Source organism: Kwoniella newhampshirensis, chromosome 1, assembly GCF_039105145.1.
Source record: "Kwoniella newhampshirensis strain CBS 13917 chromosome 1, whole genome shotgun sequence".
Lineage (NCBI taxonomy): Eukaryota > Fungi > Basidiomycota > Tremellomycetes > Tremellales > Cryptococcaceae > Kwoniella > Kwoniella newhampshirensis.
Window position 1 is genome coordinate 710,593 of NC_089955.1, and position 26,288 is coordinate 736,880.

Sequence of the window (26,288 nt, forward strand, 5' to 3'; positions counted from 1 at the left end):
TCCCCTCTCCTCCCCTTTGCGGTCAGGTGCAACGTTATCACCCTTTTTACCTTTTGAGAGAATATAGGATGCCTGTCATCCATCACATCCTCTATTCTCATATCACCTCTTCATCGAACAACCTCATGAACTCGTCGACTTGATCTCTTCATCACATCGAATCCCCCTTGGATACACCACACCGGCGAACCCGACTCCAAAGATCCACAGAAGGTCCCAAAGATAAGAAGAGCGTCCGCTGACTGTTTCGTTCCGTTTTACCACACCTTGTTTAACCCCCGAATCCCTACACTTGTCTCACTCGGTTGTCTCGGACATCCCTGCCACCTCCCCCCTCCCTTGAACATCCTTCGACACGTCGCTCTTCCTATCTGTTAACCGTGTCTCGCCCTCCATTCTATATCGACTGGTGTATTGACGTCGCGACTGTGTAACAGGTGAGCTTTCATCATTCCAACATCTTTTCCACCCAGTGGCAATAACGACTAATGGATCCAACTCGCAGACATGTATCAAACCTCAACCTCCCACTCTAGCCTTCTTCCACCACCCAGTCAGCACCGCTTGTACCAGCCTCCGACTCTCAACTATTCCCGGTCCCAATACACCCCGAGATCAGGCATGGATTCCTTCGGCCTTCCACCCTCTCCATCTTCCCAGTTCTCCCCAGACACACCAAGCACATCCGCTCCTTACGCTACCTCAGTCGGATCCGCCATGCTTCAATCTCGGCCGTACATGTCGCCTCACCTGTCAGGGCAATTCAACGAGCTCTCAACTCACAGTCCAGCCATGCTTCAGTCTCGACCTGGACCTTCCAGTATGGTCGAGAGTCATGTGGTCGTGCATGAATGGGGACCCAATGAAGGAGCACAGGGAACGCAAATATCCGTCAAGTGCGACGTTAATTTCCCATCTTCCACACCTTCCTCCATCAACGACGGCTCCTCTCCCGACCCATCACCAAGGATGTCTGGCAAAGCGCTCCGTGTAGTGTTCGGACAGCATCCTGTACAGACGGCAGTACATCTCCTCATGACTCCCGGTCAGATGGGAGCCGGCCAAATGTGCCAGCTATCAGCTACCGTTCCAAGTTGGTCAACTACAGGAGCTGCGGGAATGGGTGGAGGGAATCGAGTACAGGTATTTGTGCAGGTGTTGGCGGAGAACCACGCCATCGTGGAATCAGTTCCCCTTGGAGACTTCATTTACGGAAATGGTCCAGTTCGAGGTGAGTCTGATGTGAGCGGTAATCTGTCCTTCGGCTGACGATCACACAGGAAACTCACTCAAGCGAGGCGGAGACTCACTCGAATCCTCTCGACCTTCCCCGCATGCTGTGCACCGGCGAGTCATCTCGACCAGCTCAGCTGCCTATGGTACTCCGGAACTGCAGCAGTATCCAACAATGCCCTCGGCTTATCACCCTAGTCCATCCACTCGATGTGAGTTGCCCCCCCTCCTCCCTCTTTTCTACCTGAGCTGACCTCCTAATTCAGCCGTAGCCGAAAGCTCTGGCTCTTGGCAAAGCCCATACATGGCGTCCAGCTCGTCCCTCCCGTCCGTACCTCAACCAGCCCCTCCTCCTTATACCCCTGGTCTCCAACCCAGTCTCATGCGGTCTACCCAACTGACTCCCGGGGTTCCCGCACCAACACCCTATGTGAATAGTGGACAGAAAGCTTGTCTGGAATTGAATGGAGATCTGATGTCAATGTCCAAGGGATGGTGAGTGCAGAGACATTGACGTCGTCTGAATTATATTGACATTCAGCAGGACAACCGAGGAATGGCATTCTCGACGCCGGTTGGTCCAATTCTGGCGTCGGCAGGAAGGGACCACAATCCACGCTGCTTTCAAACCCATCTCTCAAGCCGAATACCCTGCGTATCAACAATCGATCATCATCTCGTGTATATTCCGAGAGGACAAGAACGCCTGTTTCGTCACCTCTGTCGATGCTATCTACCTTCTTGAAGCTCTTGTGGGCACACGTTTCACAGTCGAAGAGAAAAACCGAATACGACGGAACTTGGAAGGTTTCAGGCCGATCACTGTGTCCAAAAGCAAGCCTGGCAGCGAGGATTTCTTCAGGCTGATCATGAATTTTCCGAACCCGAGACCAAGAAATATCGAAAAGGACGTTAAGGTGTTCCCTTGGGAGATTCTGGGTTCGGCTTTGAAGAAGATCATCGGGAAATACGTGAGTGTTGCAAGAACAGCGTAAGGGAGGATATTCTCAAGGCTGACGTACCTCTCTAGTCCGCGAGCTTTCCATATCCCCAGTCAAACCCCATGCCTCCACCACCTCCTCCTTCAATGCTTCCTCCACCTCATTTCGCCATGCCTCATCCTCTGCAACCGATGATGTCAGCACCTGCACACGAAAACGACTACGTCAAGGACGAATACAGTCAGATGACTTCAAGCACATCTGGTCCTACTACGTCCGGCTCGGCGCCACACCTCATCTCCCATTCGAGCAGCGATTCTTCGACTTCTTATGCTCAATCGTCTGCCTACTCGCATCCAACGACGAATAACCCCCATACGCCTCAACACGGGGGCTCGCCTGGAGCATATCGCACTGTCTCAGGATCTGGAACAACACCTCAAGCTCATGGATCAGAGGAGAAAGGAGGGTCATATGTCAACCTCTCACCTTCTTACGCTCAACAGCCAGGACAGTGGGCTCACAGCACAAACGTAGATCTCAATGATCCGACTGGAGGGGCTTCGGGCTCTTATGTCCTTTCGGGAGGACTAGGATATCCGGACCAGCCACATCAGCTTCCTCACGTTCACCAGAGTGGCGTGTCTAGACATCCGAGCTCGAGCGACCTGCGAGTGATGTATCCGGGGATGTCATAGGGGGGAATGGAGCCTGAAGGGGCCTAGAGGATGGGTGAAGATCCACCGTGCTAAACTCACTCTTACTGCACATATAGTACTTTGCATCGTTTAGTTGTCTGTCTGTATTCACTTAGTCATCATACATCATACTTGCATATATCGACTCTCAATCTCAAACCAGTTCCTTTTCCAATTTTTAGTATTTTGGGACTGTGCGATTGCCTTTTGTTACATTCCATTGGTTGTACGGTGCAGGCACGAGCATAGTTGGAAGGACTGTTCTATAATGGTCATCTCTATGCTATGAATTACCACAATGTGCGTCCAGTCTTCCAAAGTGTCAATCAGTCAGTCACGACCGCGATATGGCAATGTGTGTCAGAATTTACAACCGCCACAGAGAGTGTGCCGAGTCGGATTAGTATTGATTCGAGATAGACAGGGGGACCGTAACGGCTTTCATGCCTGTATGAAGACCCTCTTTCTCTTTCTACACCTTTAGGGACTTCCTCATTTGTTTCCGTGAGACAGTAGCCAAGACCAAGCCTCACCTTCTCTATGTGCCAGGTTCAAGTGATTAATGAATTGATCGCCCATCAAAAACTAGAATGACAGTCAGGATCGTATGTGGTCTTGCATCGGTCGCCATGAAGAGTGTAAACGGTTTGTTTGATCAATAAGTTACTGTCAATCATGGGGGTTCCTCATTCGTAAACGGAGGAGCCGCATCCTCCACAGTACACAGGGTGACAAGACTTTTGTGACGGGAGACGTGGCGAACAAGAGAGAGGTGTTCACCCGGAGCTGCGTCATGGTATTCCAGGCTTCCAAGCTGTCAAGAGAAATCAGAAATCGTTTAGTCGCTTACAGGTGAACGGGGGGCACTGCTACTCGAGAAGCCTTCCAAGTCGAGCAGAGACACGGATGCGATAGTACCAGTCAGTCACTTGGTGACAAGAGTCATTTTTGATCTTCCAAAACGGATTTCACCTTGAGACGCGCACTCCGCCCAGCCTAGCCCTATCATGCAAACTATTTCCTAGCATGCCGACTTGAAATTGAGCGTCCGCATACGCCCCATGAGCCTCTCGGTGGCTGGGTTGAGCGATCGATCCAATATCTACTACTGTGCACTTCCTTTCTTCGCCATCCCCTTGTATAGCCTTGTGTTCCCCTGTGTCTCAGCTGACTTGATGCTCAAGGGCCCACCTCACCTCTGTCCAGATACGAGGTGACTCGTCCTGTCATTTTATCTTTTCTTCAGACACCTTTACCTAACTATCCCTCGCCTCCAGAGGCCATTCACTCCATCCCATACCTCGTCACGTCTGTGCAAGCGCAAAAATACAGATTCTACTCGGCGTCCGTCCCCTTGACCACCACTCTCATCACCATTCGTCTCGCCCAGAATATGACGCGATTGCAATGGGTCGGATCGAAAGGAGTCGAGTCGATGCGAGTCGATGGGCTAGTGATTTCGACCAGGTCGAGCCGAGAGATCCACAAAGGACGTTGTGTATGTCAGTGTGAAACTGACGTGGCATGACTTGGGAAATGGGGGATTACTTATGAAACGTTTCATCCTTTGTCTTTGAATAGGGTGAAGAGGTGGGTGGATCACTTCAGCTTTTCTTCGATCGACTTTATACATCTTCGTGCCGACATACTCATTTTTGGTCCAACGAACCCAACAACGATCAAAGCAAGATGTCTGACATTCAAAATCGTGAGTCTAACATATCTTATCGTCTTCTGGCCACCACCTTCTCTGGACGATCACCGACCATTCTACCGACCTACCAATGTACCCGCCTCTTTTTTTTTTGAGCAGCATACGCCAGTCTCATCAACACCTCCATCGTAACTGACCTGTTTGACCTCCTCGTTTCATGCCTCATAAAACCCGCAGCAATTCACGTCGCTGCCGAGACCACTATTGCCCTGGTCGCCACTCAGCCCGAGGTGACAGCCGTCGCACCTGCCAACGAGGTCACAGCCGATCAGACTGAGAATCAGCCCCAGGCTCAGCAGAAATGCGATGGGATCCAGAAGAAGGATGAAGGTCGTGGATGTGCTTCGGGCTGTGCTTGCGAGTAGTCATTTCTCATCCACTTTCTCTTTTTGCGGCTCTCCGTATTGTAGCCATCGGACCACTCAGCTGTATCGCTCTGACGGCGAAGTATGGCTGACTCGATATCTCTGTCCTTGTAGGCGAGACAAAAGCCTAAGTGTAAACACTCAAATCGCCCACATTGACGGATTTATTGCGTGACGATCGGGTGATGAGGATGAGCACGAGAAAGAAGGGGCGATGCCCGTGTGGCCACCCGGCTCGTCCTGGCCCCGCCGGGGCATGGGGGGATAGTAACAGTAGTCGTGGTAGACGAGTGATGCATCAGTACTTGACAACTCAGATGTCGATGGGGTGAGCGCGACACGGTGCATGGATTCAACGGACGGAAAAGAGAAAAAAACTCAAGGAACGGAACGGCAGAGGATCTTGACATCCTCTCTCCGATCCAGCAAAGGCGGAGACTAGGATAAAGTTGTGGTCAGACCGAGAAAATTCGTCTCTTTCCCTTGGCGTAGTAATTGCATTCCTCGTCAATATGCATCCGACCCCTCATATCTATATCGGCCCTTATTACAACTTGCCGTACAGCTCTTCCCTGGTGGAGATGCCTATGAGGGAAAAAAGGGATTAGCATGCAATTTTCTCCTACATGTCGCCTCGATTTGATCCCCTCAGGCCCATCACTCATTATACGACTCTTCTCTGTCTTCCTCCTCATGATTTCTTCGAATAGCCCAATCTCAAACAAAGACTGTATGGACACTCACCGAGCTCCTCGAGAGTGGGTTTCAACTCGTCCAAATAAGCCTGGTACTGTCCCTTGTTCTCGACCTTCTCCTTGACACCCTCGAGGATCCTGACGGCAGTCGCGTAATCGTTCACTTTGCGAGCAGCCTTGAGCGCGGCGTCGATGACCTCGGTGGAAGGGACGAGATCGTAGGCGAATGCGTTGTTGAGACCTCGTTGGAGTTCGAAGAGGTCACCGACGGAGGAGAAAAAGGTGTGGTATCGAGAGTTGAAGGACTCAAAGGATTCGGTCTCGTGAGCGTGAGCTCCACCAGAAGAGTATCGGACGGCTAAGCAAGTAGATGATGGATATCAGTATAAGCCTTCGAAGTTGTTGCCGTATATCGTTGGATAGATTGATGACATGGCGTGAGAAGTAGGAAAAATGATATGGATGTTGGGGCTGACGAGCCATCGTTCATGCCTGAGGGACCTCTGCCCCGAGATGTGGAGTGGGGAGACTAATCAACACATACCAGTGAAAGCGAGGGGTCGAGCGACAGAGGCCGAGACGACGGGACGAGCCCTGATGAGAGAACGAGAGACGGAGGCGAGCATGTCGGTGGATGAGTTGTCCTGGTGGAGAGGCAGGGGACTGAGTGGGGAGTGTTAACGGGTGGAAGAGTCAATATACAGATGTGAACGAAGCAATCAATCTCCTCGGAAAGAGCAGGAGCTGATTCGTTCGTTGTATGGCATTTCGGATAAAATAAACGTAATTCATTTTTTCTCTTATTCTCCAGCACGCTAGCACCACGTGGTGCCAAAATGGATTACTCAAATCGATTGTAGTAGTTATCATTGTATGGCTCGTCACTATGCTTGTTATGATTCTTACAAACTAGACTGCTAAGTGTAGAGCAATGGCCAATGTCTACACCCGTCTATGACGCCCGGAGGGAGACTATGGCGATGCAGTAGACGGGGACTGTCCCTTCTGGCACGATGAATTTGCCTTGCCCACACCTACATATCCTCCACACTCCATTGGTTGTGCTCGTATGTTCGTCTCGCAGCGGTGTTCTGAGCCTGGAAGAACTTCTTCTCAAAGCCGTTTGATCTATCTAGAAAGGAAGCAACAATAAGTTTCGAAGAACAATGGAACAAAAAGCAGGTGAGAGTCGCTCACCAACACCGTCCCATCTGTATCCTGGAGGTATCATAAAGCGGTTGGGTGCCCATGATCGCTCGTACTTGGGTTTCTTGGGTCCCTTCGACTTCTTCTTCTGTGTACAGATGATTGCATCAGCCGCTGACGCTACGAGCCTCACCTGGACTGGCTAGCAGTGAGAGGAGATCTCACTTACAGTCAAGAATGAAGCAGCTGGGTCGTTCCATCTTTCTACCTCCTTCATCTCTCTGTTCATCGCAGCATCATCGCTTCTTCTAGCCACATCACTTCGACCCATCTCTCTCTCCATTCGCGCTCTTTCTTCCCTTCCTTGCCGTTGCACGAGACCCTTGGTCCATTCTTTCCGCTCCGCTTCTTTTCTCCTCTCCTCCTCTTCCGCCTTTCTCGCCTCTTCTCTCATCTGGGCGACATCTATGATTCGTCCTGTCGCATCACGATGGACCGTGGCCGTCGGGTCGGGCAGATCTTCATCAGGAGCAGGGGACGGTGATCGAGCCGCAGCCGCTTGTTCAGCCTCTTCACGCATCTGCGCGGCCGTCCGTAAACCACCTCGACGTTTCGTGATCTGTACTGGTGGTGGAGGAGGGACGTCGGGATCAGGTTTGAACTCTGGTGGAGGAGACGAAGGACCTGCTGCTGCGTTTGCTCCAGCAGGAAGTGGCAGGGAAGTCGATGCAACTGTCGCCCAAGCAGACTTGGACTTTTGAAAGGTAGCAACGTCTTTGCCAAGCACTATTGTAGCAAAGTACAGCAAATTCAACAAGTTGAATGCTCTCATCAGCGTTCGTCGGCACAGAGGCTCACCCAAACAGAGGGACCAGACCTACCTGGAGCATCGTCACCGTCTAATTCATCCTCTTCGCGTCTTCTCCTCCAATCCTCATCCTCATCTTTCAATAGTATCCCACTACCACTACTACTCTCTCCTTTACTTGACATGCCACCAATATAGTCCTCGTTCTTCACTTTCTTTCGCTTCTTCTTCATGGTGGGGTCGGAAGAACGGGCCAAGATGGCGTCTGCTTTGGCACCAGACATATAGCTACGGTGATAAAGAGGTCAGACCATATATCTCCAGCCAAGCGGAGGAGATTGTGACTCACTTTGCCGCGAGATATGTTTTGAGATCAGGCATGTTGGCGGCCGGCGGAAAGGGTCAGATGTTATCGGGACGAGGGGGGGGGGGGAGACAGTGGCGAACACAACCGTCGGACGCCCAAGTAATGTGTCTACTGTGCTGCGCTGTGCAATTGACTTATGCTACGTGATGGTGCTTTCAAGAGGTTGGACGATGTATCAAAAGAAGTTGAAAGCCCGAGAGTTGGCTCTTGGACATATTGCCACGCTTTGAATTCGGTGGCAAATCCCGACAACCGCCGCCACCGTGGTCTCCTCCTGCGTCTTTCACTTCTCACTGCTATTCACACCGCAAAGCTCGCGCTTTCACTCGTCTTTTTTTTTGAGACTTCTATCGCAAATCACTACATGGTCAACTCTCTCTCTCTCTCTCCTTCCTCTGTCCATCTCTTGTATCTCAGTCAACAGGCCAAACACGATCAAGGCTACAAATATACCTCGGCGTCAACAGTATTGCAACATACCATTCAAATCACAACCTACTCCCACACTCGACACAATTTCCACTCTGTCTAATCCCATCACATCAACATGCCTCTTCCTTCCTTGCATCCACTTCCTGCCAACCCGACAACAGGTCAACAACCTCTTGCGAGTCTTGGAGGTGGAGGAGGAGGAAGAGGAGGAGGGTACTCGACGGCCGCTCCTGCCAGCGCATCTAGTGGAGGAGTCAGTAGAGAAACGCTCAAGGGATTACAAGATGTCTACTGGAGCGAAGATGAGGTGGGTTGGAAAGTCTCGCCTTGTCCGCTCTTGTGGAAACGCGCGTGTGTGTGTAGCACACGCGTAAGAGCCTCGTGCGCCGGTATCTCCTTGGCCTCCCAACAACCTGCACTGTCTACTTGAGCTAGCAGGAGAGAAACAACGAAATACTAATGCGCTTTCTTGTTCAGGATGACCCGGACTGTCTGCTATGTGCCGAACCACTTGACTTGTCAGATCTCAATTTCAAGCCCTGTCAATGTGGTATGCAGGTGAGTAGCAATGATACTGATCGGTCGACTTGCTGAGCTAACAGCATCGATGCTTGCAGATCTGTCAATTCTGCTACAATAAGCTGCTCCAGACAGACGCTCGTTGTCCCGGATGTCGAAGACCTTACGATGCAAAGGCAGTCGTCTTCCAACCTGTAGATTGGGAAGAGTGAGTCATGTCTTTCGGCGGGAACACGAAATTCTAGCTTATATACATCTGTAGGGTCAAACGGGCGAAGGAGCGGAAGACGAAGCGGGCAAAGACAATCAAGCAACTTACAAGTATGGGACGACGGCATCTCTTAAATGTGAGAATTGTCATGAAGAATATGGTCTATGTAGTCGGGATGAAGCTACCAGCTCCTGGTGACGAGGTGAGTACAGAATGAACACTTCTTTCTTGCATCAAATCTGATCCCGAACAGGCTATACCTATTCTGCGGTCCAACGACTACTTCGGTCAATACGGCAAGATCTCAAAGCTCTACCTTTGCGACCGGACCAAAGTCTCATCGTCCTCCGTCACAACCCTCACACCTGACGATCCCTCCACTTCCACCGGCATCTACATCATCTATATCCGACGAGAAGATGCTGCCCGTGCCATCGCCTCTTTGGACGGTATACCAGCACCTCAACAAGGTCCCCCTGGCTCAGTTCTGAAGGCGACCTATGGAACCACTCGGTATTGTGACGCTTTTCTGCGAGGAACAAAGTGTGACAACAGCAACTGTCATAGCCTTCACGAATGGGGAGGAGAAAGCGATTGTTTCACCAAGGAGGACATGGAAACTGCGTACGTATTTTTGGCATCGAAGTTTGTAACGACAAATTGACGCTTTGGATAGTTTGACACGGCCACAAGAATACGACGCCCGTCAAAAACAGACTCAGCTGCCACCTCCATCCCTGTCTTCAAAGATTGCTTGGCCAAAACCGTCAGCGGAGGATGTCAATAGTTGTGAGTCTCCTCTCATTGGCCTCAAACGTTTAGCTGACATCGCTCAGCCTCCTCGACTGGGCTTCCGAGCGGAGCAAGTTGGGGCAAAGGCGTTGGTTCGAAAGCAGTTGCTCGTCCGACACCACCAAGCGTTATCTCTCGTCCAACGAAGATCGGCAACCTGGTTCCACTCGGCAAGACCAATGCCGCTTTCCCCCTTCCAACACCATCTCCAACTATTCCCATCATGATCAAGGAGAAAAAGGAACGCAAATCTGGTGCCTCGGCGAATATGGCCCGAGGAAGGAGTACAGATTCTGCGCAGAGCGCTACCACCAGTAGTAATCAAACTTCGCCGAAGAGGAAGCCGTCTACTCTTCCACCGATCACCTCACTCAAACCTGTTCCACCACCTGCCGTAATCGTACCTCCGCCCGGCATCCCCTCTTCCGCTACTACCACCTCTCTTGCTCCTACGGCGGAATCCGTGGATGATTCAGTTGACGAGCGCTTCTCGGCCGACTCTGACGCCGGACCGTCGTCATCATCACCTGCCCCACAGACTCCCGCCCGATCTCACGACATTGTTCCCCCAGCCCCACTATCTTCCGAACCCATCCTTGTCCATTCGCCGTACCCTGAACCTATTATATTCTCGTTTCCTGCCCACGACAAAGATTTTGCATTCGTGCTTGGTCTCGACGACGGAGAACTGCAGCGCAGACAGGCGCAAGCGGAGGGTTACGAACCGAGCCCTTTCAGCAAGACGCTCGAAAGCCTGGCAGAGCTTGGTGTACACGCTCCAGAACTGCCCGATCTGTTCACCGCCTCTGCCTCACCTTTAGGGAACATGCAGTACACAGGATTGTTCCGACCTTTCGAGGCCGACGACAATTCACCTGCTCTGTCTGACAATACACCTGGACCGTCACGAAGCCGGCAGGTGGACCACAACGCTCAAAGGACAGAGTCTCGTTTCGGCTTTGCTCGTCCTACTAGCGCCTCTGCTCGAGGTCAAAGTCCGTTCAGCGCCTTGCGCCGGGCTGTTGCCGAACCGCCGAACCTGAGAGATGGGTGGTACAGTCGACAGAATGTCAATGACGAACCACCTCATCACCAACCCAATGACAATCGAGCAGCAGCTTTGGCAGCTCAGGTGGGGTCTTTTATGGGAAGCTATGATTCTTCAGCAGCGACGGAAGCAGTCTGGAATGGCGAGTCAGCATACTCTTCTTCACCCTCTCAACACCGGCAGCTGGGGATGCAAGGGTACGATAGGGGAAATGATGGACGGAGACCTGATCATGGACTCCTACAAGGACAATTCATGCAAGCGAAAGGGCTGAGGGTGGATCGGGATGACTTCGATGCTCGTAAGTCTCGACGAATTCAACCTGGCGAACAACAGACTCACGGTTCCGCTTTCAGCTGTACTTCAGTACGGAAACGCTCAAATATACGGCAATCACGTTCAACAGCAACAACAACATCAGCAACAGCAACAGCAACAGCAACAGCAACAACGCGCGATGTTCTCTCCAGACTCTGCAACACATCCCATTCATGACGACGCACCTTTCCAGTCACCCATGTCATTCAGTCAACTTCAGGCACAACAGACTCCAATCCAACACCCTGATGCGAGGCAACTGATGCAACTGCATCATCAGAGTAGGCAATCCCCAACGCCTATATCTGCGCATGGTGAGTGGCTAGTCATTGGCACAGGCGTAAGAGACAGTGCAGAGAGCTGACGAGGCGATTCATAGGTTATCGCCGATTTTGAGTCTTCTTCACCTCCTTGGATTCGATCGTACTCACCCCAAATACCTCTTTCATACCTGGACGTCACGAGTGTCTGATGCACATGTCACATGCTTGCCTTTGCTGGAGAATCGAGCGTTATGCACACATACATCATTTCGTTTGACGTCCCAGATGGATTTTGGTCATCGCGACTCATGTGATGTTGCAGTGCAAAACGGTGCCGAGGCAATTAATTATCTTTGATAAGTCGCGTCTGATTAAGATCATATCTCCCAGGCACCGTTGTCCTGAGCCGATGGACGCGTATGTTTTCCCTTGACGACTGATGCATGATTAGCCTACGAGACAATCGTCCATGAGAGCCGAGTAATGTCAAATATAGACCAGGGACGACAGGACAAGAGAACCCAAAAAGGAATACGCAAGAAGGAAAAGCGACTATGACAGGAATGTGTTCAAGGTCGGAGACAAGCGCCGTCGATGAGGGGTGGAATCCTTTCTGACAGCTGGAGATCTCACAATTCCCGAACAAGCATGTGGTGTCCCCGAGCGATACACCGGGAAGACCCGAGCGGCTGAGAAGGAGCAGTGACTGGGTCAGAAGCGTATCACGCATGAAGACATGTGCAAATTCACTCAACTCACACCAACGGTGGCTATGTTGGCATGATCGTTGAAAGTGCCATGCAGACAACCGACCAAAATTCGAGTTCGGCTCGCGTGTCAACGCACTATGGACATGATCAGATGATGAGCTATGAGTCAAGCTCAAATGGATAAGGAGTAGCCAGGCTGATACCGACTCCCCTCATAAGCGTTTTCGGAAATAGGAACCACACAAGCGGTCGTGCTCATGGAGCAGAGCTATTTGACCTGTTCCGCCAGTTCGAAAGCCAATTGTCCCTTCAATCGTCTCTGTGCCATTACACGAGAACTCTGCGGTATGTTGATACCCGTACAAGGCGTCCGGTCCACGGGTCTCGTCGGTACCTCCGGACATGTACTTCTGAGTGCAGATACATTGCAAATCCTGCGTGTCGGTCCGGGGGATGTATTCAAAATACAGATAACCGGCACAGGTGGAGGAACAGTCGCCCACATTGGTGGTGGTCGTGAAGAAGGGGTTGACAGGGACGGGGTTGATGGAACAGGAGATGAAGTTAAACGTAGGGGTGACATTGGACAAGGTGATGAGAAGACCAGGTCAGGTTAGAACAACCGCTTTGTCAGCTCCGACATCTGAGTCCAATAAGTTACAATATAGTACAGACAAAGTGGGACAATAGAATTATCCCTACCTTCGTCTTCCACTTTGACACTCTGAGAGACCAGGAAAAACCACTTACAGTCCAAATATTGGCGGCGCAAATTCTGGTGTTGTCTTGAGAATCTATGTATGTATTCTCAGCCTGAGGCGTGTTGGAGCAGAGGCACAGCCCGCTGGACAGGTAATTCGAGAGACTGTAGGCGTAATCGGTACACCTTGCCTGATACAGTAAGTCGTGTTCACCTCTCAGTTAGTATGTGCCTCCCGTAGAGCATGTATCCTCTGTGGCGCCGGGCTGAGACTGGTGACCTGTGACTCATTGAACAATCGGCGGGTTGGACACCGTATCCCCCGATGACATCATGATTGTGATTCTTCGTACAGCCCAGCCGATGAACGTCGCGGCAGATGCAAAGGTAACTTAGCAAAGGCAAGGGACGTAGCGAGAGAGACGATTTATACACTAGCTATGTCAGGCGATAGTTCAAGTGGTATCGTGCCGGAGGGATAGAGAGAAGATCGAAAGAGGAAAGAGGAAACGGGTGAATGGGAGAGTGGTCGAGAAAATAGTGTTGACAGTTCTTCATCAGGTCCGGGTTTTATATCTGCTTGATCCAGATTTCAGATCCACCGAGCACATCCCAAGCAAGGAGTCAGCCGGCAAAGTCAACCACCAACAGCTTGCGGGGACAGACACGCTGCCCATCCGATAAAGCATCTACCATACCGGGGACCGAAAGATCACTATCCCCTTCCTCGCTCTCTGCATCTGAATGCGTACCCTCATGCTGGAATGCTGTCTGGCCGGTAGTGATCACTCGGATCGAGAAGATTGCGTTCGTTAGTTATCTCGTTTCTTGCAATGTGGAGCACTACTCAACGGAGTGGGATGTCGCCCCACAGTCGATCATCAATGTCTCCTGAATAGCGTCCAGAAGTGGATTTGTGCTAGTCGTTCGTTGTATGACTTACCAAAGATCTTAGGTGACCAGTAGTAGAATCCGGCGTAGATTGAGAATACGGCACCCATTGAAAGAACATAACGGAAGTGCTTGTTGCCACCCGGTGTGTATCTGTTGTCCAGACCCAAATCGAAGGCACAAACAGTACGGCAGAAGAGACTTTGACCGTCATATGTATGTTGCAGTTTGTTCCTGGCCGTAGGACAGTCCGAGTCAATCATTCGTCCTCGTATAACCTCGTTTCATGCTTTCGTTGGCCGTGAACACTCGGTTACCGGTCCCGTAATACAGGGCGAGCGTATCAGGATCTGACAGTGAATGAGCCGGTTTTCCGTCGAAGCACAAGCACTGTTAGCTGCTCCGAATGAATCTCAAAGTCGTTGTGATGATGTAAAGCGGCCGTTCGCAATCTGGGTAGGATACTGTACATACATGGTCCTAGTTCTATACATGTGCGTCGTGTGACATTGCTCTGCTTGGCTGCTCATTGCGAAAGAAATGGCTACAACCGGGAAGACTCGGAAGGGACGTGGACGTTTGCGACCAGTGCCCCAACAAGGAAACCATGAAATGCCTCCTTTTCAATGTCAGCTGTTCCAGCATCCGAGGCCACATCATTGATTGCTATGGAAGTAGATATAGGTCACACTCGTCATTGACTGCCCGTCAGCCGTGCCGACCTGCTTCAGAATGCCAGCGTTTCACCAGCTGATCTAAAATACGATCGGAGCGCGACTTGTATGTCTGTCTTGCGATTGCTTCATATTAATGGCAAGTCTATCTGAAGGAGAGTCCTGAGGACAGTCGACAGGTTGACTTGCCCTACGATGGGAACTGCAAGACACATCCTGCTATAGACTTCAACGTCGTCGAGGGACCCGATTCACTCCAACCGCTGTCGATCAGGGACGCTTTTCACGCTTTCGCGCGCGTGTCATGATGTAATGAGGGTGACTGACTTTTTTCAACTGAGCTATATTGGGCATTCATACACTATCTTGGTCGTCTTGATAAGTATTGTATCTGATATCGACCTGAAGCTATCCGACCACCAGCATGCCAAGCACGATATCCCCCCAAAGTCCACTCATCCTGACTTTGAGACTGGACAAAGCGACACACAAATTACTGACGGATCTCCGATCGAGGTACTTTCCTCCCCGTCGCAACTTCCTCACGGCACACGTGACGCTGTTCCATGCGATCCCCGTCCACCGATTTGACGAACTCGAGCAGAAGCTGGATGCGATCTGTAAGGAACGGAAGGGATGGGACGTGTTCATTGGTGAACCTGAGAAGATGGGGAATCGCGGTGTATATCTCCGATTGAGGGAAAGACCTTCGAACACGACAGAGACGCTTCGGGCTCATCTCTTGTCGGATCTGAAGAGGGGGATCAAGGAGGATAGGGACAAGTTGACGAATCAGGATCTGCAGACGATGAAGAGACCGCATGTCACTGTGCTCAATAAGGCGAGTGGAGATGACGAGGTGGAACAGTGCTTGACGGAGGTCAAGGAGGTGTTTGAACGCATGAAGAAGGACGGGCAGAAAGAAGGTCAACATATTGGAAGAGCTACGGGATTTGAGTTGTGAGTATTGGGGCCAATCCACTGACAAACGATAGATGCTTATCCCTCACGCAGGTGGGAGTACCTTGGAGGACCATGGAAACACGTCAAGGCATACTCGTTCCAAGGGGAAGAGTCAGAATCGTAAACTGGGCGCCAGGCGCCAAAGGTCCTGTCCACCACGATGCTGACTAGAAAAGACTTGGCGCGTCCGATCCATCGCATCAGGGCTGAGTCTAGATCGTGTAGAGTTCTGTAGGAATGCCGCCTTGAACAGAATTGTCCTCTGTCATCCATCGATGCCATCGTCCATGCATTGCATAGACAAGCTATTCCTGACAGGCGTGTAGGAAACGCCAAGGCTGTGTGTGGCCCTCCTGAATGAAATCAGGCACGCAGCTGATTGCAAACCGGGAGATGATGATGATGATGAGGAGGGACATGCCACAATCACGTCACACAGCCTCAATCACATCCAACATCTACCTATCCTCTAATGCGTCAACAACATATCTGTCGAACATTCCTGCTCACCTAATCATAAAGAGACACTCGCCGCCACCACCACCACCACCACCACCACCACTACCACCAAACCACCACAACAATGGGATTCGCATCCAAGCTAGCTCAAGCGAACGCTATGGCCGGAGCAGCTGGACTCATGTCCAACAGACCACCCGGCGCTTCTTACGGCGCACAGGGCGGCTACGGCGTGGCTCAAGCTTCTTCTCCTTACGGTGCTCCCCCTTCCCAATCTGCTCAGTATGCAGCACCTACGTCTCAGCCTGGGCAATACGGTGCTCCCCCTTCTCAGTATGGGCAGTCACCAGCACCAGGACAATACGGGCAACAGCAATCTCAAACCCCCTACGGCGCTCCACCAGTGCCCGGCGGTAGACCCACCGCTGGTGGTTACGGTCAACAGACTTCCTCCTATGGTCAATCAGGGCAGACTCCATATGGCCAGTCGCCTCAGCAACCTCCCTACGGCCAACAGCAATCTGCGTACGGCCAACAATCGTCTCCGTACGGCCCACAACAGGCTTCTTATGGACAACAGCAGACTCCTTATGGGCAACAACAGACTCCTTACGGTCAGCAGCCCGGTGCGCCTGGAGGATACGGCCAACAGCAGCAGTACGGGGCTGCAGCTGGTGCATACGGTCAGACGCCCGGCGCTGCTCCCGGAGGCGGTGGCGGTGTGAATGCGCAGTATGTAACTCAATTGCTGAGTCAATGTGTCCGAGATGTGAGTGGTGCTCATACAGTCCCAAATCACGATGCATCTTGTCATACCGTGACCATTGTGTCTCACCATTGCTGACATTCATGTCTCTCCCATAGCAACACCTCGAAGCATTCTACCCTCCTCAATCTCTCGACCCCATCGCTCAGCGTGTCGTCCAGTCTGGCGCATTGCAGCAACTCGCTAGCAACTGGAAACTGCCCGTTGAACTCGCCTCTGATCTTGTCAAGATTTCCCTCTTCGACGTGGTCGTCCTCATCGATGACTCGGGAAGTATGGCATTTGAGCAGAACGGAGAGAGAATCGAGGATCTCAAGATGTACGTGTGGTCGTTGCGACCGTCCATTTGACCCTGCTTCTCTCAGCATCTCAGCATTGACCGTGAAGCTGACCTCCATGACAGGATTCTAAGTAAGATTGCCTTTGCATGTTCTCTCTTCGATCATGATGGAATGTGTGTTATTCATATTCTGCTCTACTCCCCCGTGCTCACGCCCTCTCAGCCAAGTGCGATTCCTCAACTCCCAGATCCAAGGTAATAACATCAACAACGAGCAGGCGGCTTTACAGCTTGTGGGCCAGGTCAAGTTTAGCGGTGAGTTGCTGTCTTGCCTGAAACCTTACTTTGAGGTGTGCAGTTCTGACCTCATCGCAGGTCTAACTCCCCTTGGTACTTCGCTTGACCAGAAGATTCTTCAGCCTCTTCTCCTGGGCCCCGCCAGGTCTAACGCTCTGCAGAAGCCTCTCCTCATTATCGCCATCACTGATGGTGAGTCATGGTCGTCTCTTCGATCCCAAAGCTGACATCTTTGCTCAGGAGCGCCCGCCGGAGAACCTAGCGACAAGAGTAAGCTGGGATCTTCAAAGGGGCCGGGTCAACATAGTGTCGCTGATTGTCCTGCGCAGTCGTCCAAGTCATCGCGAATGCGAAGAATGAACTCCAGCGAAGCCGATGTGAGTGATATGCCCGCAGAGTCGGGACAGACGGCTGATGGAACCTGTAGACGGACCCGACGCGGTGTCTTACCAGCTGTCCCAAGTTGGTAACGACAAGAGCGGTGAGTCGAACACCATCACCCTGATTCCTGAGATTGGACAGCGCTGACTGGATACATTGACTACACAGCCCAGAAGTTCTTGTCGTCACTAGACGATCACCCCACGGTTGGATCGCTCATCGACCAAACTATGGATTTCGAGTATGAGCAAGAGCAAATGAAAGTCAAGACTGGAGAAGACCTCAGCCCAGAGATGTGGCTGATGAAGTGAGTCATCAGCGTATATCGCACTCCCACTTCGCTAACGTTTCTTGTTGTAGACTGCTCCTTGGACCTATCGATACGTAAGTTCGGACTGTCCCGAAGCATGGCGTCAAGCTCATATCACTCCTACTAGTTCGTACGATTCGAAAGACGAGACTGGCGCTGCTCCGCGACCTTACTAGATACTGGACGTGTAACCCAACACATGCAAAAGAGTACAGTTCCTCAGGTCAAATTCTCATTGGATATGTCATGTTCGTGAATAGGTCTTCTCTGAGGCCACTCATAAACCGGCGGTCGCTGCTTATGATGGAAAGGACTTCGGATCATCTCAGGTATACATGACTTCTTACAAGATGCGATCGGTTCAGCTCAAAGCAGCATACAACGCTCTTTCGTATTCCACGTACGACGCGTACCACGGATCTGGGGAAGGGGCCAACAATTGTGTTCCGCATATAGCCTGCAGGCTCGTCAGCAAAGTTGCAAAATCATACGCCGTCAAGACTCACTGCTATACCTGTTTTGGGGTCAATCCAGAATTGCGTCTTTGCTGCGCCCGACCAGCATCCACTCCCAGCCTTCCTGCCACCTGTGAAATCCTCCAAGGTCAAGAGGAAGCCCACAGAATGATTGACCGTTTCTTCTGTCGGCTCGGGATGTATATAAGCTGCTTTGCCGACCTGATCGATGATTCTTTGCACGCCGTCGTATCTCTCTCCTACCGGGATTGAAGGTTTGAAGAGCTCCTCCCAAGACTCTGGCGATATGAGAGGGTTTGAAGATCGATGAGGACTATTGGGATCACATTGAAGCAGATGTCGAAGGAAAGTGAGATAATCTCTCTGGGTTCCGAATAAACCTCCACCACCAGATAACAGATTTTTCGCGACTCTGTCGATATCTTGTGGCCGGCCCATTCCGAAGCCTCCTCCCGGTATGGGTTTGACATTGCCTTCCGAGTCTCTATAACAGACTGCCATCTTATGCTTCTTGATGGCGTCGGTAGGATAGAATGTGATCGTGGTGATTCCACAGGGTTCAAAGAGGTTCTTCTGGAAATATTCTTCGAGATCCAGTCCAGATACTCTCTCGACCAACTTCCCAACCAAGTCGATGGACGTGCTGTAGGTCCAAGAGGTGCCTGGTTCGTAGATGAACGGGGTGCAAAGTGAATCGATATCGGCTTTAGGGTCAAAAAGCGATGGACGAGGGTTTTGCTCGTGCCATTTTGAGAGGATGTTGGGACCAAACATGTATGTGAAGCCTAGTTCAGCCGGTCAGTAACGCTCGATATCAAGCACCAGATGAGACGAGGGCGATGAGGGGTCTGTGGGGCAGGCAGTTGGGACTGAGACACTGACCGGCTGTATGAGTCATGAGATTCCTCAAGGTGATCTTGTTCTTGGGAGGAACCAATATAGGCTTGTCGTCCTCATCATACCCCTTGATCACTTGCAACTCGCCGATCTCAGGAAGGTATTTCTCCACATCTTTCACACTGTCCAGAGAGACAAGCTTCCTGTCCACCAGCTGTAATGCTGCGATCTGTATGATGGTCAAAACAGGTCAGACTAGCTCATCATCGCTTGAACGTCAGGTCGAAATGAGACAGAGCGACTTACACAAGTGATCAACTTTGATTGGGAATAGCATTCGGTCGCTGACGACGACAATCGTATCAGCATCACTCACTGCACTGCACTGCACTGCACTGCACTGCGCTTTCATCAACTTTCGTTCAAGTCAGCTCACTGGTGTTCTCGTCTATCTGACCCGATGAAGGTTCCCCAAACACTTTCTCTCCGAGCTGGTTAAAGTATATCTCCTCTTTGGCATTGGTCGCGCCGTAGAAAACCGCAGGCACATGACGTCTCTCCACGGTCACTCTGAGGAGTTCGTCTAGCGATGCTTTACCAGAAGGCTTCAAGGTGGTCAACGGGGTAGGCGAGGACATGGTCCCTTCTCTTGTCGATTGTTGATCAGAGCTGACCGGATGATGAAGAATTGATTGATTGTCTGTGAAGAAACAACACAAATGGGTGTGGATGGGTTTGACTTGTTTCTCTCGGCATGTCCGGGTAACTAGAACCGGGTGCCGGGTGCCGGTATCCGAAAGACCGAAGAGACCACGAACAAAACCAACCCGGAGTCCATCCGTCTTCTCTCAATGATCTCATTGGGGGAGGGGGGGGGGGGAGTCCATCTCAACTGGAGTCAAGCATGCATCTGTTACCCTACTCGTGATAGATATAGAATTTCGTCTTAGGAAACGGCTTCGTCGGCCGTGTCTCTACGGTGTGGTTTCAGATCCACGGACGTTGACTCTCCCAACTGGGATCTTCTAGCTGATTCAACCCCGCCTGCCACGGGTTCACGAGCGCCAATGTGGACCTTTTGATATGACTGATGTCGGTCACACCGGCGAGAGCCATCACCAATCTGAACTCTTCGGCGATGATGTCTAAGACCAGACCGACTCCTTCTTCACCACTAACAGCGAGACTGCGATGCCGAGCGCACGCGCGCCGACCCAATCAGCCTCAGTGATCGTACCATCATTCGATTATCAGAAGCAGGAACGATAGCGACGGTCGAAGCTTTATGACTCACCCCCAAAGTATGGCACGGCCAAGTAAGACCACATCTGCTCCTAATGCCAGAGCTCTATACACATCGATACCCTTCCTCACTCCCCCGTCGAAGAAGATGGGTATCCGACCTTGGATCGCGTCTGCTATCGCGGGGAGAGCGTCGATACTGGCAGGAGCGGCATCAAGCTGTCTTCCGCCTGCAATCGCTGAGTCAGTACCCCTGTCCGACCTTATATGATCATATCGCTCTGACGGAGACACTGGGTCAGCTTACCATGATTCGATACCACCACGCCATCCAAGCCGTGTTTGACCGCCAAGAGGGCATCTTCTGGATGGAGGATACCCTTGACCAAGATCTTCATCTTCGTCACGGATCTCAACCACGGTATCAGCTCGTCCCAATGCATCGAGGGGTCTGCATCACAAACGCGTTAGCTGTACAGACACACCAGCACTTCTTTGGCGCTTGCGCCTGATGGCTCTACTCACCCTGAGCCATTTTGTCTCCTGTAGCTCGACGAAGATGTGGAGGCAATTGGAACCTTTCTCTCAGATGACTGAGTCTACGTCCGAGATAAGGTCTGTCGACGGTTATCAACAAAGCTGTATAACCTGCATCTTCGGATCGTTTGATGAATTCCGCGGTATCAGACCGGACGTTGGCTGATCGTACGTTAATCACCATTGAGCATTGTCATTTTAAAGTAGAGCCATATGTGATCTTACAAACATAAAGCTGTTGCCACCAATCGCTATCCATCAAGTCGTATTCTCTGCGTTCTCGATCGTTCCCGTTGATCTGATTCTGAGCTTGTTTCCCTGCATCGATGACGTCTTCGAGACTCGACGTGGAAGAGGACGATAGGCCCATCGAGATACCTCTTTTGGCAGCGGCTATACAACGAGATGTGTTGAACTCGTCAGTCTTCCACCTTGGTTCAGTCCGGAATTGTATGCCACACACCTCTGGCAACATCGAGCTCTCCGTCGTATCCTGCCAGCTTGTGAAACGCCGAAGGACCAACAGCGAAAGGGACATTCTGTCTATCATCCGTCCAATCATGGCAAGTCAGTCAGCGAATAGTGCCTTGACGGTAACAGGCTGCATAGAGAGATTCCAGGATCACCTTTTGCCCCATATGGGTCTACTGCGAACGTCTAGTTTGTCCTGACCTACATCTACGAGATATCGAGGGACAACACGATATCTCTGCAGAGAGGTGATGTTCTCTCGCAACGTGATCTCATCCTCTGCCCCGCCTGCATAGTATTCCCTGACGGATTTTGGAAGTTTCTCCAACGCGAGCTAGACAGAGTAGTGAGCTCACCAGTGCTTTCTCTGAGTCATCTCCGACAATCTGGTTCACACTTACTTGTTCCAGATCAGCGATGCTGACAGGTTTCGAAGCCATCTTCGTCTTGTTTCGCAGTGATTGTTCTTTTCACCACGAAGGGTTGGGTGTGCTAAACATCTTTTGCAACCACAAAAGCAGATCGATCGATCACGAAGAACACTGTAAGAGGACTAAGACGCTAGAGTCCCTCGGAGGAACTCATGCGTGTATGCATCGGTTTCTTCGGGTTAGACGTACCGTAATAGTGGTATCGCAACATCGTACCGTAGATGTGATCTCCGATGTACCTTCGTCCACCGACGATGGAATGTGAATGTGAACTGACTGACGTGATCTGATAACATCCAGGGAAACTCGATTGAATTCTGATCTGAACTGGGACGGATTGCCAAACGACACATTTACAGTACTCGTTGTGATTTAGACAGGTATGGCGTGTGTAGTCCCGATGCGAAGCAAGTCAAACTAGATGCCTATATAAGTTATGCATGATTGCATCATCCAACAATTGTTCCGACGTCAAAGTGTGGACCAGCCAAGACTCATTTCTGTTCTATAATTGGTATTGACCGATGTTCATGATTGGTCATTCACATTATGTCCTCGCACTCAAACGTTGCTACCCATGAAGGAGTAGTGATGATAACGTGCCCAAGGCGTGATCAGGTGGCATGAATTCAAATGGGTGAATCACCGAGCTTTCGAAGCAAGAAAGAGCATCACCTTCTGTACAGTCATTGGCCATCTGGGTAGCGCTACTGTTTGTACAGTCATTGGCCATCTCGATATAGCTGCTGTAACGTTCCATGTACTGGAACATCGCCGATCGGTGTTACAGATTTTCACCCTCTGACCTATACCTATATAAGAGAGACGGGAAAAACTCTTTCAGACTGTCAATAGCCAGAACCCAGTACGTAGGTCACTACCTCAAGCAGCATGTCGAACGAAAAGACCACCAGTCGTGGCTACGAAGATACAGTGGTACTGCAAGGTCAGAAGCTAGACGTTCCACAGCAATTTCAGGCGCCACCAAAGGCTTCGTGGAAAGGTCGTATATGGGACACTTTCGATGCCCCGCCTGAGGTGAGTGTCGTCCACAAGAAAAGTGCCCCGAGGCGAATGGATTGCTGATCAATCCATGATGCGTATTCAGGAGCGAAAATTGCTCTTCAAACTCGATGCTGTTCTTCTCGTGTTCGGCTGTTTAGGATGGTTTGTAAAGGTACTTTCGATTCCCCCGCTGTTTTTGTAAGACTTTTACTAATGGTTTTTGCTACAGAACCTGGACCAAGAGAACCTGTCCACAGCCTTTGTGAGTGAACCCGAATGTTCGATGTGGCACATCAGCGTCTCATGGAGATGCATGTCCAAACAGGTTTCTGGAATGAAGGAGGATTTGAACATGTATCAGAACCAATTGACGACCGCCACGACTATGTGGTGAGTTACAGAGAATTTTGGCCGTCGTCACAAAATACATTTATGACGCTGACTGGTTGATGTGCACTGCAGGACTGTTGGCTATTGTATCGGTCAGATCCCATCGAACATGGTGTTATTGAAAGTATCCCCGCGGATCTGGCTGCCTTTCCTGGAAGGTGTATGGGGCCTGTCAGTACTTATTCTACTCCTGCCCGGCCGACCCGCCAGCATCTGATTTCCTACTGTACGACAGTTGTACGTTGTTGACTTATCGAGTGTCCAATTATCATCAATTGTATGCTTTACGGTTCTTTGTGGGTTTGGCGGAGAGTGGAATGGTATGTGGTTGTCGATCGTCACGACATCGGGAGAGTTGGACTGACTGGCTCATGTCCGTCAGTATCCCGCTCTTCATTGGATGTAAGTATTAGAGAGCTACCTCAAAACGTGGCAGTGTACTGACTGAATCCGCCACACTACTGTAGTCTTGGATCGTACTACAAGGTACGTCTGGCAGCTAGCCCGTTTGTGCCCGGGCCTCTGGACCGATGACTGATGGGTCTCACAGCCCAACGAGCTTGCCAAACGTGCTTCCCTACTCGGTACTTCCGCCGGCTTGGGTACACTCTTCTCTTCGATCCTTCAAGCTGCAGCCTACACCAACCTCGACGGACACCATAACCTTGCAGGGTGGAGATGGTGCGTTGGTCAATCACTCCGCTTTTATTGCGAGAATGATCCAGCACAGTACTGACTTGCGATGCCGACAGGCTGTTCATCATCGACGCGGTGATCACCCTCCCGATCGCCATGCTCGGTCTGATCTTCCTTCCTGCGGTACCTGGTCACTCACAGGAAAAGCCTACATTCTGGCTTTCCCAAGATGTAAGCTTTTCAACCTGCCAGTATACTGTATCAGCCGAGCCGGCGCAGGCAGCTGAATCCACCCTACGGAGTAGGATCTGAACCTGTGCAGAGCTCGGATGGAATCTGTTGGTCGAGCACCGCAAAAGCCCTTGACGTGGAAGAGAGTACTTGGCTACGCAAAAGGTTGGCAATTCTATCTTTTGCCGCTGATGTATGTGAGTACTGCAAGGACTCAACCATTCATGATAGTAAAATGGGGGTGCTGACGGATGATTTAGATGGTTTGGAACAACTCGATCAAAATGTCGGGTATCATGGCGTTCTGGCTCAAGGATAAACACAATCCTGTTCAACGAGGTGTGGCAGAACGAAATCACCTAGTCGTAAGTACGCATTTCTGATCATCTTCTATTCGGGTCTTTGGACGAGCATGACTGAGCCAAGTCACCGTTTTTATAGATGCCAATTACTGTCGTGGTGAGTCCGAGCAGAATAAATCCCATTGGATTTAGCTGACGAACTTGCACAGGGCATTGTCGCCGGATGGATGGGAGGCTGGTTGTCCGACGGTGTTTTCCAAGGCCGAAGATGGCCTTTCATCATGATCGCGAACATCATCACCCTGGTGACAGCCTTGGTTCTGGTCAACATACCGCTTTGGGGCGATCTGAAGGCTCATTTCGCCATGTATTGTGCGTACTCCCTAGGTCTTTCCCTGCTTTAGCTGATGTGCCTACACTTCTTTAATAAGATCTAAGCGGAGCGTAAGTGGTACTGCTTTTCCCCATCGTCCTTCACGACCGGACTTGAGATTAATCGCTGTTAATCGCTGACCTGCTCTGTGGATCTCATGCCACCATTCAGGGGAGGAAACGTTGCTGGACTATACTTTGCGTGGATCAACGAGGTGAGTGACCGTGAACATCGTCCCGTGAAGCCGGAGACGCAAATGCTCATTCAGCCGCGAAAAGATCTGCGGTGCAGACGCCGAGAAACGTGCCTTGATCCTTGCGATGAGCAATGATGCCAGCTTCGTCTTGCAAGTGAGTGGTTGTTCCTTCTACCGTCTTGTGGTCGATGCGCATTGGTAAATGTGTTACGTGCTGATGGATTGGCCGTGACAGAGTATAGTGCCAAACTTCGTCTGGAAACAAGTTGATTGTAAGTTTTCCCTTCGGCCGCGTGTCGCCTCAAAACTAATGTTAGAATGTCAGACCCTCGCGCATTCAAAGGTCTATGGTACACTTCTGCCTTGTGTATTTCTCTCAGTGAGTCAAACGAGTACTCGTCCTGCGCGAGGCGTATGAGCTGATCCCCAACCCTCCCTGAAGTCTTCATCATCCTCCTCGTCCGATATCTCCACAATCGAGATAAGAGGTTAGCGATCCTGGCGGCAGGATTGGCCAAGGATGAAGAAGATAAAACAAACAGTGGCAATGTCAGTCCGAGAAACGAGTCGTTTGAAGAAGAAGACGATAAGAAGGATGTGGCGTTTGTGCGATGACCCACAGAAAAATGAACTGTCAAATGCGAGGAAGAACATGGCGCGGAAGATGATCAGAGTGCATGGAGCCCATAGATGGGGGAAATGGCCTATACAGACACAATACTATCAGGAGATGCACAGACCTACACTTACAATGAAAGCGAATTGAACGATCAATCAAATCATTCTTCAGCTCAGGTCTCCCCTAACAAAGGCGCGCGCCACACAATCCATACTCGGAGAATAGATCAGCCATTAGACAAATTCTTTGTCCCTTATCTTGTCTATCAATTTTCCTGATTGAACATGACCCAAATTCGTTCAACCGTTCACATTTTCTATGACCAAGTCCATTGCACAAAGAAGGATGCATGGAACAAAACAAAAACTACAGCACCCGGGATTCCCAAGTGGTCCCCCACCTTGGTACTAACCGAGCGATACACAGCTTAATTTTCCAAAGTCTAGATGCATGCCTGGGCGCCAAAGGCGGAGGAAGCGTACAAAAGGCGACAGAGACGATCTGATACGGGTCCCAATGTCTGACTACTATAATGTACTGGCCTAGGCGCGGCACAAGAAC

At 50.9% G+C, this 26,288-nt stretch overlaps 10 protein-coding genes across 10 annotated transcripts; 6 read left to right on the forward strand and 4 right to left on the reverse strand.

Moving 5' to 3' along the window:
- Positions 1-507: 507 nt before the first annotated feature.
- Positions 508-2,872, forward strand: IAR55_000283 (uncharacterized protein; the record flags this gene model as incomplete). The annotated part of the gene is made up of 5 exons (XM_066943419.1): positions 508-1,231; positions 1,281-1,445; positions 1,500-1,728; positions 1,778-2,204; positions 2,264-2,872. The coding sequence occupies 5 exons, from the start codon at positions 508-510 to the stop codon at positions 2,870-2,872; spliced, it is 2,154 nt and encodes a 717-aa protein (XP_066805961.1).
- Positions 2,873-4,561: 1,689 nt separating this feature from the next.
- IAR55_000284 (uncharacterized protein) lies at positions 4,562-4,951 on the forward strand (the record flags this gene model as incomplete). Its single annotated transcript, XM_066943420.1, has 2 exons — positions 4,562-4,580; positions 4,764-4,951. 2 exons carry the CDS (start codon positions 4,562-4,564, stop codon positions 4,949-4,951), a joined length of 207 nt encoding a protein of 68 aa, XP_066805962.1.
- A 547-nt stretch (positions 4,952-5,498) lies between these two features.
- Positions 5,499-6,272, reverse strand: IAR55_000285 (uncharacterized protein; the record flags this gene model as incomplete). The annotated part of the gene is made up of 3 exons (XM_066943421.1): positions 5,499-5,536; positions 5,696-6,004; positions 6,191-6,272. The coding sequence occupies 3 exons, from the start codon at positions 6,270-6,272 to the stop codon at positions 5,499-5,501; spliced, it is 429 nt and encodes a 142-aa protein (XP_066805963.1).
- Positions 6,273-6,680: 408 nt separating this feature from the next.
- Positions 6,681-7,981, reverse strand: IAR55_000286 (uncharacterized protein; the record flags this gene model as incomplete). Its single annotated transcript, XM_066943422.1, has 5 exons — positions 6,681-6,778; positions 6,844-6,940; positions 7,022-7,578; positions 7,674-7,888; positions 7,950-7,981. The coding sequence occupies 5 exons, from the start codon at positions 7,979-7,981 to the stop codon at positions 6,681-6,683; spliced, it is 999 nt and encodes a 332-aa protein (XP_066805964.1).
- A 533-nt stretch (positions 7,982-8,514) lies between these two features.
- IAR55_000287 (uncharacterized protein) lies at positions 8,515-11,683 on the forward strand (the record flags this gene model as incomplete). Its single annotated transcript, XM_066943423.1, has 9 exons — positions 8,515-8,706; positions 8,877-8,957; positions 9,017-9,126; positions 9,181-9,331; positions 9,383-9,753; positions 9,806-9,918; positions 9,966-11,270; positions 11,326-11,601; positions 11,667-11,683. The coding sequence occupies 9 exons, from the start codon at positions 8,515-8,517 to the stop codon at positions 11,681-11,683; spliced, it is 2,616 nt and encodes an 871-aa protein (XP_066805965.1).
- A 3,266-nt stretch (positions 11,684-14,949) lies between these two features.
- IAR55_000288 (uncharacterized protein) lies at positions 14,950-15,612 on the forward strand (the record flags this gene model as incomplete). Its single annotated transcript, XM_066943424.1, has 2 exons — positions 14,950-15,485; positions 15,540-15,612. 2 exons carry the CDS (start codon positions 14,950-14,952, stop codon positions 15,610-15,612), a joined length of 609 nt encoding a protein of 202 aa, XP_066805966.1.
- Positions 15,613-16,071: 459 nt separating this feature from the next.
- Positions 16,072-18,157, forward strand: IAR55_000289 (uncharacterized protein; the record flags this gene model as incomplete). The annotated part of the gene is made up of 11 exons (XM_066943425.1): positions 16,072-16,716; positions 16,812-17,032; positions 17,117-17,167; positions 17,217-17,308; positions 17,369-17,482; positions 17,531-17,560; positions 17,620-17,667; positions 17,718-17,771; positions 17,840-17,978; positions 18,032-18,055; positions 18,109-18,157. The coding sequence occupies 11 exons, from the start codon at positions 16,072-16,074 to the stop codon at positions 18,155-18,157; spliced, it is 1,467 nt and encodes a 488-aa protein (XP_066805967.1).
- A 185-nt stretch (positions 18,158-18,342) lies between these two features.
- On the reverse strand, positions 18,343-19,932 carry IAR55_000290 (uncharacterized protein; the record flags this gene model as incomplete). Its single annotated transcript, XM_066943426.1, has 5 exons — positions 18,343-18,438; positions 18,488-19,242; positions 19,340-19,523; positions 19,601-19,638; positions 19,731-19,932. 5 exons carry the CDS (start codon positions 19,930-19,932, stop codon positions 18,343-18,345), a joined length of 1,275 nt encoding a protein of 424 aa, XP_066805968.1.
- A 349-nt stretch (positions 19,933-20,281) lies between these two features.
- IAR55_000291 (uncharacterized protein) lies at positions 20,282-21,984 on the reverse strand (the record flags this gene model as incomplete). Its single annotated transcript, XM_066943427.1, has 8 exons — positions 20,282-20,480; positions 20,589-20,766; positions 20,844-20,987; positions 21,062-21,235; positions 21,299-21,466; positions 21,537-21,616; positions 21,700-21,878; positions 21,946-21,984. The coding sequence occupies 8 exons, from the start codon at positions 21,982-21,984 to the stop codon at positions 20,282-20,284; spliced, it is 1,161 nt and encodes a 386-aa protein (XP_066805969.1).
- An 882-nt stretch (positions 21,985-22,866) lies between these two features.
- On the forward strand, positions 22,867-25,723 carry IAR55_000292 (uncharacterized protein; the record flags this gene model as incomplete). Its single annotated transcript, XM_066943428.1, has 20 exons — positions 22,867-23,013; positions 23,084-23,152; positions 23,210-23,242; positions 23,306-23,370; positions 23,443-23,541; positions 23,606-23,690; positions 23,753-23,772; positions 23,838-23,856; positions 23,921-24,051; positions 24,123-24,237; positions 24,312-24,434; positions 24,498-24,602; positions 24,679-24,696; positions 24,749-24,911; positions 24,971-24,983; positions 25,084-25,126; positions 25,191-25,262; positions 25,344-25,380; positions 25,434-25,487; positions 25,551-25,723. The coding sequence occupies 20 exons, from the start codon at positions 22,867-22,869 to the stop codon at positions 25,721-25,723; spliced, it is 1,584 nt and encodes a 527-aa protein (XP_066805970.1).
- Positions 25,724-26,288: the final 565 nt, after the last annotated feature.